General features: G+C 41.3%; 3 protein-coding genes across 3 annotated transcripts; all 3 read right to left on the reverse strand.

Moving 5' to 3' along the window:
* Positions 1-846: 846 nt before the first annotated feature.
* Positions 847-3855, reverse strand: sult3st1 (sulfotransferase family 3, cytosolic sulfotransferase 1). The gene is made up of 7 exons (XM_058652678.1): positions 3760-3855; positions 3110-3268; positions 2822-3027; positions 2423-2549; positions 1497-1591; positions 1188-1359; positions 847-1102 (listed from the first exon to the last, which is right to left on the reverse strand). The coding sequence occupies exons 2-7, from the start codon at positions 3249-3251 to the stop codon at positions 993-995; spliced, it is 852 nt and encodes a 283-aa protein (XP_058508661.1). The 5' UTR covers positions 3252-3268; positions 3760-3855; the 3' UTR covers positions 847-992.
* A 1431-nt stretch (positions 3856-5286) lies between these two features.
* On the reverse strand, positions 5287-10305 carry LOC131474934 (uncharacterized). Its single transcript, XM_058652667.1, has 4 exons — positions 10164-10305; positions 8040-8633; positions 7077-7196; positions 5287-6645 (listed from the first exon to the last, which is right to left on the reverse strand). Exons 1-4 carry the CDS (start codon positions 10238-10240, stop codon positions 5676-5678), a joined length of 1761 nt encoding a protein of 586 aa, XP_058508650.1. The 5' UTR covers positions 10241-10305; the 3' UTR covers positions 5287-5675.
* Positions 10306-11834: 1529 nt separating this feature from the next.
* LOC131475229 (uncharacterized) lies at positions 11835-16561 on the reverse strand. The gene is made up of 4 exons (XM_058653200.1): positions 16490-16561; positions 15118-15569; positions 13929-14048; positions 11835-13679 (listed from the first exon to the last, which is right to left on the reverse strand). The coding sequence occupies exons 1-4, from the start codon at positions 16559-16561 to the stop codon at positions 12731-12733; spliced, it is 1593 nt and encodes a 530-aa protein (XP_058509183.1). The 3' UTR covers positions 11835-12730.
* Positions 16562-17181: the final 620 nt, after the last annotated feature.

Raw genomic sequence — 17181 nt, forward strand, 5'->3', positions numbered from 1 at the left:
CTTTGATATGAATATTTATTGAAAAGGGTTTCTGACACTGACTAACCAAAATATGTCCTATCTCTATTATTCCAAGGAATGTCTGTCTTTTATAAAATAACAATTAAAAAAAGTTTATTAATATTATTTATTAAACAATAATAAAAATGTAAAATTATATTTACATATACAAAACTGTTAATGCCACCAGGGGTGCACATGTATGAACCAAATAAATAAAGAAATGAAACAATATGACATGAAATGTAGATATGTTCAGCTTGTCAGATATTTGTCAAAAAACAGAAACAGTTTTGTCTGCCTTGACAGTCTTGAGAGTATTTGATTCACACATCTACAGAAGAGGATTAGGACCACATGAAGAAAAAAATAGGGTAAAAAAGTCAAAAAAAAATTCACATGTGGCCCTAATCCTCTTCTTCCTGTTAAAAGGGAGATTTTTTTTTCTCTCCACTGACGCCAAGTTTTTGCTCATTGGGCAGCCCATGACCAGGTGGAAAGGAAACTTGGCTTGTAACCAGAGGATTACCAGTTTGGGTCCCCACATGGTCAAAGAAGGGCTGGGGTACCTCTGAGCATGGTACCCAACTCCCATTGCTCCCCGGGTGCTGCTCCTAATTCTATAAAGCTTTCTAGTAGAGGATTGGTTAAATGCAGAGAAGTAATTCCCCCTGTGGAACTGATAAAGACTAATTTACTGTGAATTTTTGGGTTTCTCTGATCTCTATAATGTTGTAAAATGCTGTGATTTGTCGCTATACAATTAATTAAAATTAAAAATTGTCAGCTACACTGACCACAGCAGCCTGCATCATACATGTGACAGAATCAACCTTTGACTCTCAATAAAGACAGCATTTTTATTTATATTCATTCACAGCATCAACTTTAGTAGAACTTCAACAGGAAACCATCAGGACGTTAATCAGTCGTTAGTGAACTTTAGGATCTTCACAGGAATAAGAACATATACATCGTAATGTTGTCATGGTTCATTCATAGATGATCTTCAGAGACAGATCACCCAGTTTCTCCTGAACCAGCTTATCAACTCTTTCACTCTGAGCAGCGGTGAAGAAGTTCATCCAGTCGCCGATCTGACCTGCAGTGAAAACCACAAACTAGACCTGATCATCTCTTCACATGCTCTCCACAGAAGCTTTTCATTCGTTTGTCAGTTATGTTACCTTTGCGCATTAAGCTCGCACTCATCCTCTCCTTTGGCAGAAACTCGTAATTTGCCTTTGAGTCCTTCATCATCTTCTTGAATGTGGATTTTTCTACGACTTGATCGATGGCGTCGTCACTGAGGGTTCTCCCTAAGAAGCTACAGATCTTGGTTACTGCCCCCTTCAGGTACTAAAAAGCAACACATGGTCAACAGATCAAAGAACGTCAGCTTTGACAAACATGTTCCTTTAAATTATTGTACAGCATGAAGATGATTCTGGATGTGTCCTCAAAACCTCAACACATTAAAAATAAAAGATTCTCACCAAAATCATGTCCTCGTAGGTCAGGAAGAGGATATCGTACTCGTCTTTCTTTGAATGCCACTCCCTGATGTGGTCAAACCATGATGATCCTCCAACTGTTTGAGGGTATAATAATATGAGTTAAAGATCCAGTGTGCAAGAACTAGTGACATCTAATGGTTAGACTATGGTCTTCTTCTTCCGGCTTTTCCCTTTAGGGGTCGTTACGGTGGATCATCTGCCTCCATCTTGTACTCTCCCTTGTGTCCTTTTCTGTTACACCAACTGTCCTCATATCCTCAACAGCAATGAACCTTCTCTGTGGTCTTCCTCTTTCCCCCGTCTTCATCATCGTCCTATGTCCAACATAATCACTGTCCCTCCTCTGCTCGTGACCAAACCATCTCAACCTTGACTCTGTCCCTGGACTATGCACATTTCAAATCTGTCCATCCTGGCCAGTCCCAATGAACATCTCAGCATCTTCAGCTCTGACACCTTCAGCTCCACCTCCTGTCTTTTTGGCGGTCTTTGTGTACCAGGCCAAAGTAAGTACTTTCACAATCTTGTCCATTCTCTCTTCTTCAATAGCTTACCGTTGTTAGCATTGTTCGTTGGCTGCTGTGGAAACATCTCAGCTCAAGTTGCCGGCCTCCGCTACACAATGTAGGATTTCAGCCTTCAAATAATGTCTCCAAGATTACTGTAATGCTACATCAACTTATAACAGGGTGAATGTCAAATCTGTCAAAGCCTGAGCAGGTCTGCATCACCGGTATGGAACTTCTGGTCTTGGGCCTACTTTACTTTCAGTTTCTACCTCATGTTTCTTAATTGTTCCTGAAAAGTTCTATGCATAAAATGTTTTTGTTTTAATAACTGAATTTCTATAGGAGGCAGTAAGAACATCATCATCATCATCATCTGAGTGAGTGGGATTATTTTACCGTTGCCCGTCATGTACTTCTCAAAAAAGCCCTCAAAGGTCTCGGGAGTCTCCAGGTCAGCGGCAGCTTTGCTGAAGTGATAATAGGAGACGATGTTGTCCTTTGGGTTCCTCATCACGTAGATCATCTGAGACAGAAACAACCACCAATCAGGGATTGAGCTGCTGTACTGTATATGTGGGCGTGTCTCCAAAACTCCATTCAAACCATTGACTACTTTAAACCTGCAATTTATGTCTAACTCTGTAGCTGCCGTTAGGATTAACTCAGGAATACATTTGACGAGTGGGAGGGGCATTTATTCACCAATGAAATACCTAACCTTGTGTGGATATTTTACTTTTTTCAGACTTTTATTGCTCTGGCAGATGTGAACTTCCATAAAAACAAAACACTGACCTTTGCCTTCTTGTTTTTCAGGCCTGGAGGCATTATACCCGGGGTGAGGTGAGAGGCAAAGAGTCGTGGAGAGGTTCTCAGAGCGTAATCTGGACGACCCTCCGGGTATTCCAGCCACGGCATCTGCTCAAAGTTGTTTGGATATTCATTCAGGCCGCCACTTAGCTCGCAGATGGAGATGATGACCTGCTGAGCCCATATCGTGCCTGTAGAGGGAGTCGCTTTGGTTTGTTAAATGACAGAAAAATAAGATGAGGAAAAACTGTGAGAGTAAAACGTTGCACTGACCAGACTTTGGATAAGTGACCAGGAAAATGTCAGAGTCTCGTACTTCAAAGCTCTGGAGAGAATCCAGGTACTCGGCAGTGATGACACCGACGGGGAAGTTGTAGTTTTTGTACCTGCAGAGGTGATCGTTGAGCTGCTCCATGTTACTTCAGATTCACACTAGAAAAGAAGTCAATGTTTGAAAGTCAGAAAGCAAGTAGTAAAAGAAAAACTTTGGACTTTGGACTTTTTCTGCAACACTGACTGCCAGTATCTTGCTGGTTTACATCAAAGTTTCTAACACAAGAGCCAAAGTCATAACAAGTTCAGATATTTGCACAGTAGAGCTGATAAGATATCTATAGCGTGACACATTTTATTTTGAATATCGTCATATTGTGATGTCTTTTCCCGGTTTTGTATGACAGGACTGCGGTGTTGAAGAAACACTGATCGCAAGGGAATGACCAGTGAGGGGAAATGGGTTGAAAAGGGGTTCTAGAGATCCAAGGACAACAACCCAAATCAGCGGGGAGGTGCACAGCATACACACAGAAAAACAGACGAAGACTCCACCCGGGACACCAGGACTACCACTGCAGCTCTCAGCAACTCAACTGAACTGAATGAACAACAAAAAACTAGTTCCAGTTTAGAGAGGGACTGCTTACATTCCTGAGGAAGAGCGAGGCGAGAAAGGAGAAGTGGAGAGTGAGAGAGGGAGAGAGAGAGAGCGAGGAAGAGAGGGAGGGAATTAATGCTGACTCCCTTCATAGTGATTGGTGGGAAAAAAGGGGGTGACAGAGGAGGAGGAGTCTCTCCTGCCACAATCACATTTTTTATATTGAATGCATTTGTGAATTACACTAAATATCATAAATCAAATGCTTTTACACTAAATATCATAAATCAAATGCTTTAAAATATAAACATATACAAAATATACATGGAATTGTATTTGGTGATTGATACAGATATAATAATAATAATAATAATAGGCTACATTCTGGTTTTTTTATTCACATGCTACATCTACAAACAATTTAACAAGTATTAGCAAAATGTGAAAAAAGGTTTTTGTTTGTTTTTTTGGTGTACAAAACATTGCAAATTAATACTAGGCCACTTTTGTGGTTTTACTGCCCCTAATGTTGAAATATCAAAAACAAAAGTGACAGTGGTTTGGTGTAAAACAGAAAAAGTATACTATAGTACAGTATAGCAGTATCGTAGGCTTTATAGTTGGATCATTGTGTTTAAATGGTGGTTAAACAAACAGTGTTTTTCAGGTTCTCAGGTGTGTGTGTGGGGGTGTGTGTGTGTGTGTGGAATGTTGCTCTGTCACATTGTGGTCATGTGACAGTCTTTGCCCTTTGTTCACATAGTTCTGATGCATTTAGCTGAATGTGATTTGGTGATTCAGGTTCAGGTTCAGGTTCGGGTTCCAGGTTTTGCTGAATCCTCTGACGTTCTGGTCATTAAAGCTGCAGTACGCAGAATCATTCAATAACACAGACTCATTTGTTTTTATATGCAACAGATGACGAGTCTGAGTGAACTCACCAGTAGGACTTTTGTTGCTACTACATCAGCCGACTCAGCCTGCGATTTGGTGTCGCTTTGCAAACACGTCCAAGCAGGATGCCGTTTTGGATGACAGAATCTACAGAATGCAGTTGTCTTTCAGTTTGACTGTTGCTCAGCCTGGGTGAGGTCCGGTCTGGCGTTAGCCAGGCATGGCAACATTCACAGTTTTCTAGCCAGTGCTCCTAGAAAACTAAAGTAGCATCTTTCCACCAAAGGGACTTGTCTTCCTGAACTGCCTTGTGATTGGTCAAAAGCCTCCTTTGCCGGGACAGAATTAACATATTTTACATTATACCAAAAGGCTATTATGAAATTATTCCACACATCCTGTCTATTGCACCTTTGAATCTTATTTGTACCAATAATTACAGTATACCTGTTGCATCTAAATAGTTATAGATTTCAAATCACTGAATAGTATTTCTTACTACTTAACTCCACAAAGAATGTGTGCAATCTTGCCATGTTTTAGTTTTATTCATTGAAGAAAAAACATACATTTATTTATACCTATAACTAAAAGATAATACATTGACTTATTAACTAAGAAACATCCTCAAAACGTTTAAAAAATGTTTTTAAGAAGCAGTACATACAACTCTGGAGATGGTCGTTGTATTTTTCCTCTCACATTTATTATCAGAAAAAGTATTAATTACATAATTACATATCATTAAGTATGGATTTCCCACCTGGTAAAGTTTTCTGCATATTTAGTGAGGTACATTCGAATAACAGTGATAGTTTCTTTACATTTGATACGGTCCCTTATCCAAAATTATGACAAACCAGTGATTGTTTGATTTTCAGCAGTTTGAGAATGAAGTCGAAATCATGAACTTGAACTTAAATTTACATTTACATTTACATTTACATTTACATTTGTAACTTATTTCTTACATCTGTAGAGCAAGATATCAACAGGTACAATTATTTGATGTTAAAGAGTGAATTTTCATACAGAATCATTTGATGGTACTACCCTGCATGGTGAAATTTTTTATATTTCTTTGTTGTTGGTGCAGGAATCCGGATAGTAAGGCGTCTCCAGAAGAGCATCATTCTTCTCCGATGTTGGCTGGCCTTTACACAGGGAGTCGTGCATCCTCTGAAATGCTTCCATCTCTGAGCTCCAGAGTGCAGCTCTGGCCCGGATGAACTGTGAGACTTCGGTCTCGGTGCCTTTGGCCAGACTGATGCTGTCCTTACAGATGAAGAAAACGTCCATGCCAATGAAAAGAGCATTAAGTCCGATTAAACCTGCCCTGGCTGACTTTGAAAGAGCGAGAGGCCCTTTGGCTACAGCCTGACCAATATCTGGGATGTCAGAGGCCAACCTGGGCACATTACGCAAAGCCTTACCTTCCTCAGCCACTGCTTTACCAACACCTGTAATCACCTCTGTGTTTTTCAGCAACTTGACAGAAGAGGCAGCATCAACAATGCCATCAATGCCCTTACTGATACAACCGACATTACTGAGAACCCTGCCCACTCCTACAGCCAAATCAATCAAATTGTCTTCCATTTTTGAGATGGTTTCATTGGTCACATCATCGAGGCAATTCTGGAGAATCTGAACATCCTCCATGAAGTTCTGGAAGACTTCTCTGGCTTTCTTTTGTTGCGTGGCGTTTACTCCAATCTCTGTGGCGGTGGTGACAGCACTGTTGACTCCACTGGTGATTCCCAGCCCTACCCCTGTCATTGTCAGACCAAGAGACAACCCTGCTGTCACAGGAATTAACGCCAGGCCGACAATGGAGAGCACTCCTCCGATCGCCCCCACTGAGCTGCCTGTAACACTGGAGATCTTTGCCCCTTTATTCATCCTGTCAAGCTGAGCAGCCACCTCCTCCAGGTCCTGAAGTGACTGGACCATCGTGGGCTGTCGCTTGCTGAACTCACTGATGAAGGTGTCACATGATTCTCCTTGAAACAAGAACACCATCCGGAAGTGCTCGTTCATCCTGACAAAGACAAAAGAGAAAAGTAAGTAAGAAAAGTTTGGTATGCTACCAAACTGGCTGAGATCCATGATGGTACGCATCAAGTAAATGTCATCATCCACCCATGTCCACAATGATATGAAGGAATAAGTCTTGCCAAAGTAGTGCTGTGCAGTTTAACTTGTCTTGGTACTGTTTGGAACAGCAAAACCTGATCTGGCTTCCACCAAGGGTTCTGTAGGCCAGATGGTGATAATTGTATTCATTTATTCATTGTCTACCGCTTTATCCTACACACGAGGATCGTGGGGCCACTGGAGCTTATCCCAGTTGACATTGGGTAAAAGTTGGTTTTACCCTGGACAGGTCCATCGCAGGACTAACATATAGAGACAAACACCTATTCACTCATTTTAAAATGAATGGTACCATGAGTATGTGGTAAAACTCACCTGATCTCATCAAGCTGATTCACATGATCAAGCATCCTGCGTACATCTTCCTCAGACACGTCCACAGGGAGATTCACCACAGTCTCATTCATCGTCTTCAATTTGAAGTCACTCAAGAATCTGTGGAAGAGACTTACACTTACTGCCTGCAGTAGATATTGCTGCTGAGACTCGTCCTCATAATCTACATTTCCCTCAAGTTTACCTTCCAGTGCTGACTGTGAAGCTGCATATCTGGATGCTAACTACAGCCTCATTATTAATGACAGTACCTGATATAAAGTCATGTCTGTGGTCCCCATCACTGTGTCTTCTCTACTCACTTTGAGTGTGTTTTATAGTAGTGACCAACCTCTGCCATCCTCAGGATCTTTGGTAATCTGGTCAAATGTTCTCCCAACTGTTTCATCATACTGACTCACAACATCTATCCACCATCCTACCTTTTACAAAAACAGCTGCTGAAGACACAGTTGTCTGACATATATGATGCTGGTTATACATGTCATGTGAATATGAACAGCGTTGTTGTCTGCCAAAATGGCGTCACCTTGGTTGCATGATCTCATCTGCCAGAGCTCTGTTGTATTTGTTCGTGTTCTTTATAGCCGTGTTTAGTACCATATAGTAGTACCATAAAAACTTGTCCCAGCCGTTCCATTCTTGGCACACTTCCCTTCGTGTGCCAGAGTAAAATGGTACGGTATGGTATGGTGATGTTGTTGTTCTTTGTTGTTGCACCAGTACAACGTCTACACAGCCATGGGGCACATCCCACACCCCGCCTACCAAGTACTGTTGGTAGGCAGGGCTTTACCATTCCAAACTGTACTGGACCAAACCGAACCATGATGGAAACACAGCATATATGGTTCCAGTACAGTTCCTTTTAAGGGTAACACATTCATTGTCTTATGTACGGATGAACATTGTGAGTTGACAGTTAAGGATTTCTCTGCTCACCTTTTCTCTAACGTCGCGCAGATTTTCTGGGTGGTCTGAATGTATTTGTCCAACTGATATGCAAGCACTTCCACATTTTGAAGTTTGGGCATGAAGAAGACTTGTGCGTCTCTTTTGAACTCCAGGAGGACAGGGCAGAGTTGCCGTGCGGCATTGATGATGACCTCGACACATTCAAAGCTGGTGCCTTCAGGAAAGACTAACACCCGGTTCTGTGTGAAGACGTGAGGCGATGTGACCGCCAGCTTCTCCAGAGCATCCAGAAAGGGATCCAGCTTGGCCAGGCCTTCTCGAGTGTCCTCCATCACGGCAGCGAGTTCTTGCTGCAGCTCTTCACGCCGGCTGTCTGCTGTCACCTGGGTCACCTTGCTCTTCATGTACTCCCAAAAGGCTTTACCTTTTTTCTCGGACTTGGTAAAGTGGTCGATGTTAAGGTTGATGCCGTCGTCTCTCGTCTTGATGTCCGTCATCATGTTTAATTCAGTTTCCCTCCTGAGCAACCACTTGGACGACATGTCACAGAAACCTCTCACCATGTCCGTGTAGGTAATGGTGTCTGTGATGTAACGAAACAAAGTCTCCTGGAGCTCCTTCCTGTTTGAGACACGAAACATCAAGCATCCAGATTTTGATTTTGTTGGTTTGTAGACATTTTATGTGTTTTTAAAATATTTTTGTGGGTTTTTGTCATAATTTTAAGTCTTTTGCTGTCATTTTACATCATTTTATATTTTGTATTTCTCTTCTTGTAATTATTTTTGCAGTTATTGTCGCATTGTTGTCATAGGCGTACGCGTTAGATAACACTTTTCAAACCACACTCAAGCTTATGGTTATCGTCCTCGGCACTTTTAAAAACAAACTGACGTTTGTTGTACTTTTTTCTCTTTGTCTCCTTGAAGTCTTTGTACTCACGTTTTGTCTCTTTGAAGTTATTTTGATGTAATTTTAAGGGTTTTTGTGGATTTTTTTCAGCTATATTGAGTCTCTGTATTAATTTGTGTCCATCTCATCAATTTGAGTCTCTTTGTGGTGATTTCATGTCCGTCTTTTTCATTTTAGTAATTTTCCATCTCTTTGGTGTCGGTTTTTGTGTCTTTTACAAGTATTGTGCATCTCTCTGTTGTCCATTTGTCTTGTTGTAATGATTTTACATCATTAAGTCGTTGTGAAGTCACTTTATGTCAGAATGCAAACATTTTAGGTCATTTTGTCTCTTTGAAGTCAAGTTATTTTTTGTCATTTACATCTCTTTAATAATTTTGTGTCTCAAAGCAGTCGGTCAGAGTCTCTATCGTCATTTTGTGTCTTAAAGAGTAAGAGTCATAAGTAGGGATGTCACAATTACTTGATTTCACAATTAATCGCTGATGTCCGTTTAATTTATTACAAATTTATTTGTGTCATTGTAATTTAAACATGAAATAAACAAACCACAATAATCGATAAGTTTTATATCTGGCCACATACAAAGAGATAAATTATTAAAATGATTAAAATAAACTTAAACATTTGGTATAGATGACAATTGATAACTTAAATAATTTAAACATTTCCCCTGGGGGATTAATAATTGTTCCTATATAATAGTGTAGTGTATTTGCTACATTATTTTGTTATGTTGGTATCAAAAGATATAATTAAATGTAACTTTAAGAACTATAAGCAGTGTTCATGTGATTTTACACATTCATAGTGTTGTGAAATCAATTAAACGCATAATAATCGTGGTAATCGTAATATCGTGATTAATTCTATGACAATAATCGTACCAAGAAAATCTATAATCGTGACATCCCTAGTCATAAGAGTTAAGTGTGATGTCGCTTGTGACTCGAGACGCCTTAAAAGCTCTGTTTTATTCCCGAGAAAACAGAGCTTTTAGCTACGTTGTGTTTATCGTTGTGTCTGTCTAAATAAAACACAGGAACTTTAGTAGTAAAGAGTCAAGACCTACTTTCCACATGTGACTTCCTACAGTTACATGTCATTTTGGCAGACACTTTTAGTTGTTGTTATATATGCAACAGAAAAATCTGTGTGTGCGCACTCTGTGGAACAAGACACACATTGTGTTGCTTAAAGAAAATGTTTTATGTGTGGAGAAAAATCTCAGACTTTTACCTCTGAGCAGAATCTGCCTCTTCTTGCTCTTCACTGTGGACTCTTTCCTCTGATGGCTTGTTTTCTATCGACTTCATGTTGAAACAGCAGCAGCAGCAGCAAACTGGGGCAACATCAACAATAAATAGTTGTTAAATAGAGAGGCTTAGTTTCGTTTTCCCTACCACGTCACCAAGTTGAACCACGCCCATTAACCCATTCACCACTGACACATCCAACAGGAACTGAAGCAGTTGTTTATGGAAACAAACAAACAAAAAAACTACAACAACAAAATAACACACAGAGAAGTAGGTAGATAGATAGATAGATAGATAGATAGATAGATAGATAGATAGATAGACAGACAGACAGACTCTGTATATATGTATGTGTATATACATATACGCGTATATATGTACATAAATATATACATATAAACGCGTATATATATATATGCCTTCACTGGCTTTCTGCCTTCACTGGCTGCTCACATCCACTTCAAGACTCTAGTACTTGTATTCCATGCTACAAATGGATCTGGCTCAGCCTACATCCAGGACATGATCAAACCCTACACCCCAGCCCGCCTACTCGGCTCTGCATTGGCAAACCGGCTTGCTGCCCCCTCACTGAGAGGATCGCAGAGTCACTCGTCCTGGCTCCCCAATGGTGGAACGTGCTCCCCATTGACATCCGGACAGCAGAAAGCCTCCACATCTTCCACCGTCCTGCTAAAAACACATCTCTTTCTACTCTACCTCGACTAAGACGACGACGACGATGAGAAAAAAGAGAAAACAAAAAAGAAAAAAAAACCAACAACTTTGCACTTACAAAGTCCAAATGTTGAAATGCACTTATTGTAAGTCGCTTTGGATAAAAGCGTCTGCTAAATGACATGTAATTTAATGTATATGTATATAAATGTTTGTGTGTGTGTGTGTGTGTGTGTGTATATATATATATATATATATATACCTATGTACATATATATATACATATATATGTACACATTTATATATATATGTACACATTTATATAATTTTATATCGTCTTTTATTAAAAATGTCTTGAGGGCTCTATTTTTTTAAACCTTGCTGTAATAACAACGTTTGATCTGCAGAGGGAGACAAACTCCACCGAGGCAAAGTAGAGCTGACCTTTCAGCATCACACACACACACACACTGCATTAAACTGAGTGGGAGGGCCAGAGTTTGAGACCTCTGGGTCAGGGTCAGGAGCTCGGGACTCGGTAGAACTGCTGCACGAGAATGAGTGTGTATGTGTGTGTATGTGTATATGTCTATAGTAGGAAGTGAGGACAAACTTTGATTCCAACCTATATTTGTGAGGACTTTTTACCTTATAGGGACATTCTGACTGGTTCATACAACTTCAAAGGGTTTTTAGGATTAGGTTTAAGCATTTAGTTGTGACAGTTGAGGTTAAGGTAAGGGGTTATGGAACGCATGAGTGTCCTCAGTAAGAATGCTGTCTGAGAATGTGTGTGTATGTGCATGTGCATGTGCATGTGCGTGTGCGTGTGTGTGTGTGTGTGTGTGTGTGTTTGTGTGGACAAACTTTGATTCAAACCTATCTTTGTGGGGACTTCTTACCTTATGAGGACATGATCGCAACATTTTGACCTTAAATACAACTCTGGAGTTGGTCGGGTTTTTTCCTCTCACATTTATTATCAGAAAAAGTATTAATTACATAATTACATATCATTAAGTATAGATTTCTGCCTGGAAAGGTTTCTTGCTGAGGAAAAGTCCACACTGTAGAAAATTCCTAACATTATAATCGCTGTTAAGTCAACGACAAACCTGGAAAAGTGCACAATGCAAGTGACCACGCATCACTCATTGTCTACTGGGGCAAAACATATGCAGATGACCAGTGGCAGTGTTTTGTAATATCCTCGACCTTGCTGCAATAAATGCCTCAGTTCTTTATAAACAAATGTGTTGATGACACAGAGAAACTTGATTGTGTGCCTCGCAACTGAACTGCGTTCTGTCCACATGAGCACAAAAGCCTGGCACATCGAGGTGCACAAGCCCCGATGGTATTTCTAGTAATTACCATACTTCCGCTAGTTCGAGTGTTAATGATAAATTCATTAACATTTTAAGAGGTGGGGTCAAAATTGTTGCTCATAAATAGGGGACATGTCCTCTGACGCCTATGGTCCCACCTGTGGTGATGTGGGCATTTAATAATTGTAAATTATTGTCATAACGTTTATACCATGGATATTATTTTAAATTGAGGCTTGTAAGTCCCACAGCATTGTAAGTGGGCATTTGCGTGTTGTTGTTTTCTGTATGCGTTCCGGGACCTGTGTCCTCTCATTATCCCTGCGCTGTCATACGTATACTTTATGAGTTACAAGTTACGCACTGGTTGTAGGCTATACCTGTTCATATTGCTGTTGGTTATGTTTAACGTGATGATTACATGCTGCGTGAATAGAATATAGGAGAATAAATAATGCCCCCCCCATGCATTTCATATGCCCCCCTTAAGACTGAGGTCTGGCGACGGGTCTGACCCTGCATGGTGATATTTTTTTATATTTTATATTTCTTTGTTGTTGGTGCAGGAATCCGGATAGTAAGGCATCTCCAGAAGAGCTTCATTCTTCTCCGATGTTGGCTGGCCTTTACACAGGGAGTCGTGCATCCTCTGAAATGCTTCCATCTCTGAGCTCCAGAGTGCAGCTCTGGCCCGGATGAACTGTGAGACTTCGGTCTCGGTGCCTTCGGCAAGACTGATGCTGTCCTTATAGATGAAGTAAACGTCCATGCCAATGAAAAGAGCGTTGAGTCCGATTAAACCTGCCCTGGCTGACTTTGAAAGAGCGAGAGACCCTTTGGCTGCTGCCTGACCAATATCTGGGATGTCTGAGGCCAACCTGGGCAGATTACGCAAAGTCTTACCTTCCTCAGCCACTACTTTACCAACACTCGTAATCACCTTTGTGTTTGTCAGCAACTTGACAGAAGTGGCAGCATCAACAATGCCCATTGCCCTTACTGATACCGACGCCACTCCTACAGCCATATCAAACAAATTGTCTTCCATTTTGGAGAGTGTTTTATTGGTCACATCATGGAGGCAACCCTGGAGAATCTGAAAATCCTCCATGAAGTTCTGGAAGACTTTTTTGGCTTTCTTTTGTTGTGTGGCGTTTACTCCAATCTCTGTGGCGGTGGTGACAGCACTGTTGACTCCGCTGGTGACTCCCAGCCCTAACCCTGTCGCTGTCAGACCAAGAGACAACCCTGCTGTAAAAGGAATTAACGCCAGGCCGACAATGGAGAGCACTCCTCCGATCACCCCCACTGAGCTGCCTGTCACACTGGAGATCTTTGCCCCCTTATTCATCCTGTCAAGCTGAACAGCCACCTCCTCCATGTCCTGAAGTGACTGGACCATCGTGGGCTGTCGCTTGCTGAACTCACTGATGAAGGTGTCACATGATCCTCCTTGAAACAAGAACACCATCCGAAAGTGCTCGTTCATCCTGACAAAGACAAAAGAGAAAAGTATGCTACCACACTTTCATCATCCACCCATGTCCACAATGATGTGAAGGGATAAGTCTTATGGAATAACACAAGGATCATGGGGCCACTGGAGCTTATCCCAGTTGACATTGGGCAAAAGTTGGGTTTTACCCTGGACAGGTCCATCGCAGGACTAACATATTGAGACAAACAGCTATTCACTCATTTTAAAATGAATGGTACCATGAGTATGTGGTAAAACTCACCTGATCTCATCAAGCTGATTCACATGATCAAGCATCCTGCGTACATCTTCCTCGGACAAGTCCACAGGGAGATTCACCACAGTCTCATTCAACGTCTTCAATTTGAAGTCACTCAAGAATCTGTGGAAGAGACTTACACTTACTGCCTGCAGTAGATATTGCTGCTGAGCCTCGTCCTCATAATCTACATTTCCCTCAAGTTTACCTTCCAGTGCTGACCGTGAAGCTGCATATCTGGATGCTAACTACAGCCTCATTATTAACGACAGTACCTGATATAAAGTCATGTCTGTGGTCCCCATCACTGTGTCTTCTCTACTCACTTTGAGTGTGTTTTATAGTAGTGACCAACCTCTGCCATCCTCAGGATCTTTGGTGATCTGGTCAAATGTTCTCCCAACTGTTTCATCATACTGACTCACAACATCTATCCACCATCCTACCTTTTACAAAAACAGCTGCTGAAGGCACAGTTGTCTGACATATATGATGCTGGTTATACATGTCATGTGAATATGAACAGCGTTGTTGTCTGCCAAAATGGCTTCACCTTGGTTGCATGATCTCATCTGCCAGAGCTCTGTTGTATTTGTTAGTGTTCTTTATAGCCGTGTTTAGTACCATATAGTAGTACCATAAAAACTTGTCCCAGCCGTTCCATTCTTGGCACACTTCCCTTCGTGTGCCAGAGTAAAATGGTACGGTATGGTATCAGAATCAGAATCAGAATCAGAAGAGCTTTATTGCCAAGTACGATTTGCACATACAAGGAATTTGTTCTGGTGTCATTGGTGCATAACAAGCATACAAAATTTAAAAAAAGTTAAGTGAAACAGTATACGTATATATACACAGTATATAAATGTTTTTTTTTTCTTTTTTTTTAAAGATGAAAAAGAGCACTACAGAAAGAGCAGTATGGTGATGTTGTTGTTCTTTGTTGTTGCACCAGTACAATGTCTACACAGCCATGGGGCACATTCCACACCCCGCCTACCAAGTACTGTTCTCAGTCAAAACCTAAGCCTGACCCAGGGCTTTACCATTCCAAACTGTACTGGACCAAACCGAACCATGATGGAAACACAGCATATATGGTTCCAGTACAGTTCCTTTTAAGGGTAACACATTCATTGTCTTATGTACGGATGAACATTGTGAGTTGACAGTTAAGGATTTCTCTGCTCACCTTTTCTTTAATGTCTCGCAGATTTTCTGGGTGGTCTGAATGTATTTGTCCAACTGATATGCAAGCACTTCCACATTTTGAAGTTTGGGCACAAAGAAGACTTGTGCGTCTCTTTTGAACTGGAGGAGGACAGGGCAGAGTTGCCGTGCGGCATTGATGATGACCTCGACACATTCAAAGCTGGTGCCTTCAGGAAAGACTAGCGCCCGGTTCTGTGTGAAGACGTGAGGCGATGTGACCGCCAGCTTCTCCAGAGCATCCAGAAAGGGATCCAGCTTGGCCAGGCCTTCTCGAGTGTCCTCCATCACGGCAGCAAGCTCCTCCCTCTTCTTGATGTCCCTCATCATGAATAATTCAGTTTCCCTCCCGAGCAACCACTTGGAGGACATCCCACAGAAACCTCTCACCATGTCCGTGTAGGTGAGGGAAACAAAGTCTCCTGGAGCTCCTTCCTGTTTGAGACACAAAACACCAACCGTCCAGATTTTGATTTTGTTGGTTTGCAGACATTATGTCTTTTTATAATAATTTTGTCAGTCTTTTGCTGTCATTTTTTTCTCTTGTTAAAGTAATTTGTCATTGCCTCTTTGTTGTACTTTTTTGTCTCTTTGTCTCCTTGAAGTCAGCTTCAAGGAATCGTGATAATCGTAATATCGTGATTAATTCTATGACAATAATCGTACCAAGAAAATCTATAATCGTGACATCCCTAGTCATAAGAGTGTGAAGTGTGATGTCGCTTGTGACTCGAGACGCATTAAAAGCTCTGTTTTATTCCTGAGAAAACAGCTTTTAGCTACGTTGTGTTTATTGTTGTGTCTGTCTAAATAAAACACAGGAACTTTAGTCGTAAAGAGTCAAGACCTAAATTCCACCTGTGACTTCCTACAGTTACCAGTCTGTCCACAGGTGTGGTCCCCAAAAATTTTAAACATGCAGTAGTGCAACCTCTTATCAAAAAACCTGGTCTAGACCCTGCAGTTTCTGCAAATTTCAGGCCCATCTCCAAACTGCCTTTCATCTCAAAAATCCTTGAGAAGCTAGTCCATGGTCAAGTAATGGCCTTTTTAGAGGAAAATAATATCCTTGAGGTTTTCCAGTCCGGTTTTAAATCACTGCACAGCACCGAATCAGCACTTTTAAGAGTTTTTAATGATATCTTTTTAGCTACTGACTTCGGTGACTGTGTAGTTCTTGTGCTTTTAGACTTAACTGCTGCATTTGATACAGTGGATCACAAGATCCTGATCTCACGTCTGGAGGAGCAGGTGGGCATCAGGGGCACAGCTTTGGAGTGGTTCAGGTCATACTTGGCTGATCGAACTTTCTGTGTCAGCCTCGGTGACTCGACATCCTCCTCGGCTCCTCTCACCTGCGGGGTCCCACAGGGTTCAGTTCTGGGCCCCCTTCTTTTCTCTCTATATCTGCTCCCACTTGGCTCCATTCTTAGAAAGTATGGCATCTCGTTCCATTGCTATGCAGATGACAGTCAAATCTACATGCCTATTAAAAAGAATGAAGTTAACTCTTTTAAAATTTTACTTCAGTGTCTTGATGACATAAAGGCCTGGATGACTCTGAACTTTTTAAGTTTTAATGACAAAAAGACTGAAGTGATGGTGTTTGGTGGCACCACTGGGACCCCCCATGTAGATCTGGGCTGCTTGGCACCGCTTTTAAAACACACTACCACAAACCTGGGGGTTCAAACGACTCTGATCTGAAGTTTGACAACCAGATCAGGTCTGTTGTTAAATCCAGCTTTTTTCAACTGAGGCAGCTGGCCAAAATAAAGCCAATTCTCTCGAGGCAGCATTTTGAAATAGTCATTCACGTCTTTGTCACCACTCGGCTGGATTACTGCAATTCGCTTTATGTGGGCGTTAGTGCGTCCTCCGTTGCCCGTCTTCAGATGGTACAAAACGCTGCCGCACGTCTTTTAACTGGCACACGTAAATTTGAGCACATTTCCCCCATTTTAGCTTCACTCCACTGGCTGCCCATACATTTCAGGATCGATTTTAAAATGATTTTATTTGTTTTTAAATCCCTGAATGGTCTTGC

The sequence above is a fragment of the Solea solea genome, chromosome 16, assembly GCF_958295425.1.
Source record: "Solea solea chromosome 16, fSolSol10.1, whole genome shotgun sequence".
NCBI lineage: Eukaryota > Metazoa > Chordata > Actinopteri > Pleuronectiformes > Soleidae > Solea > Solea solea.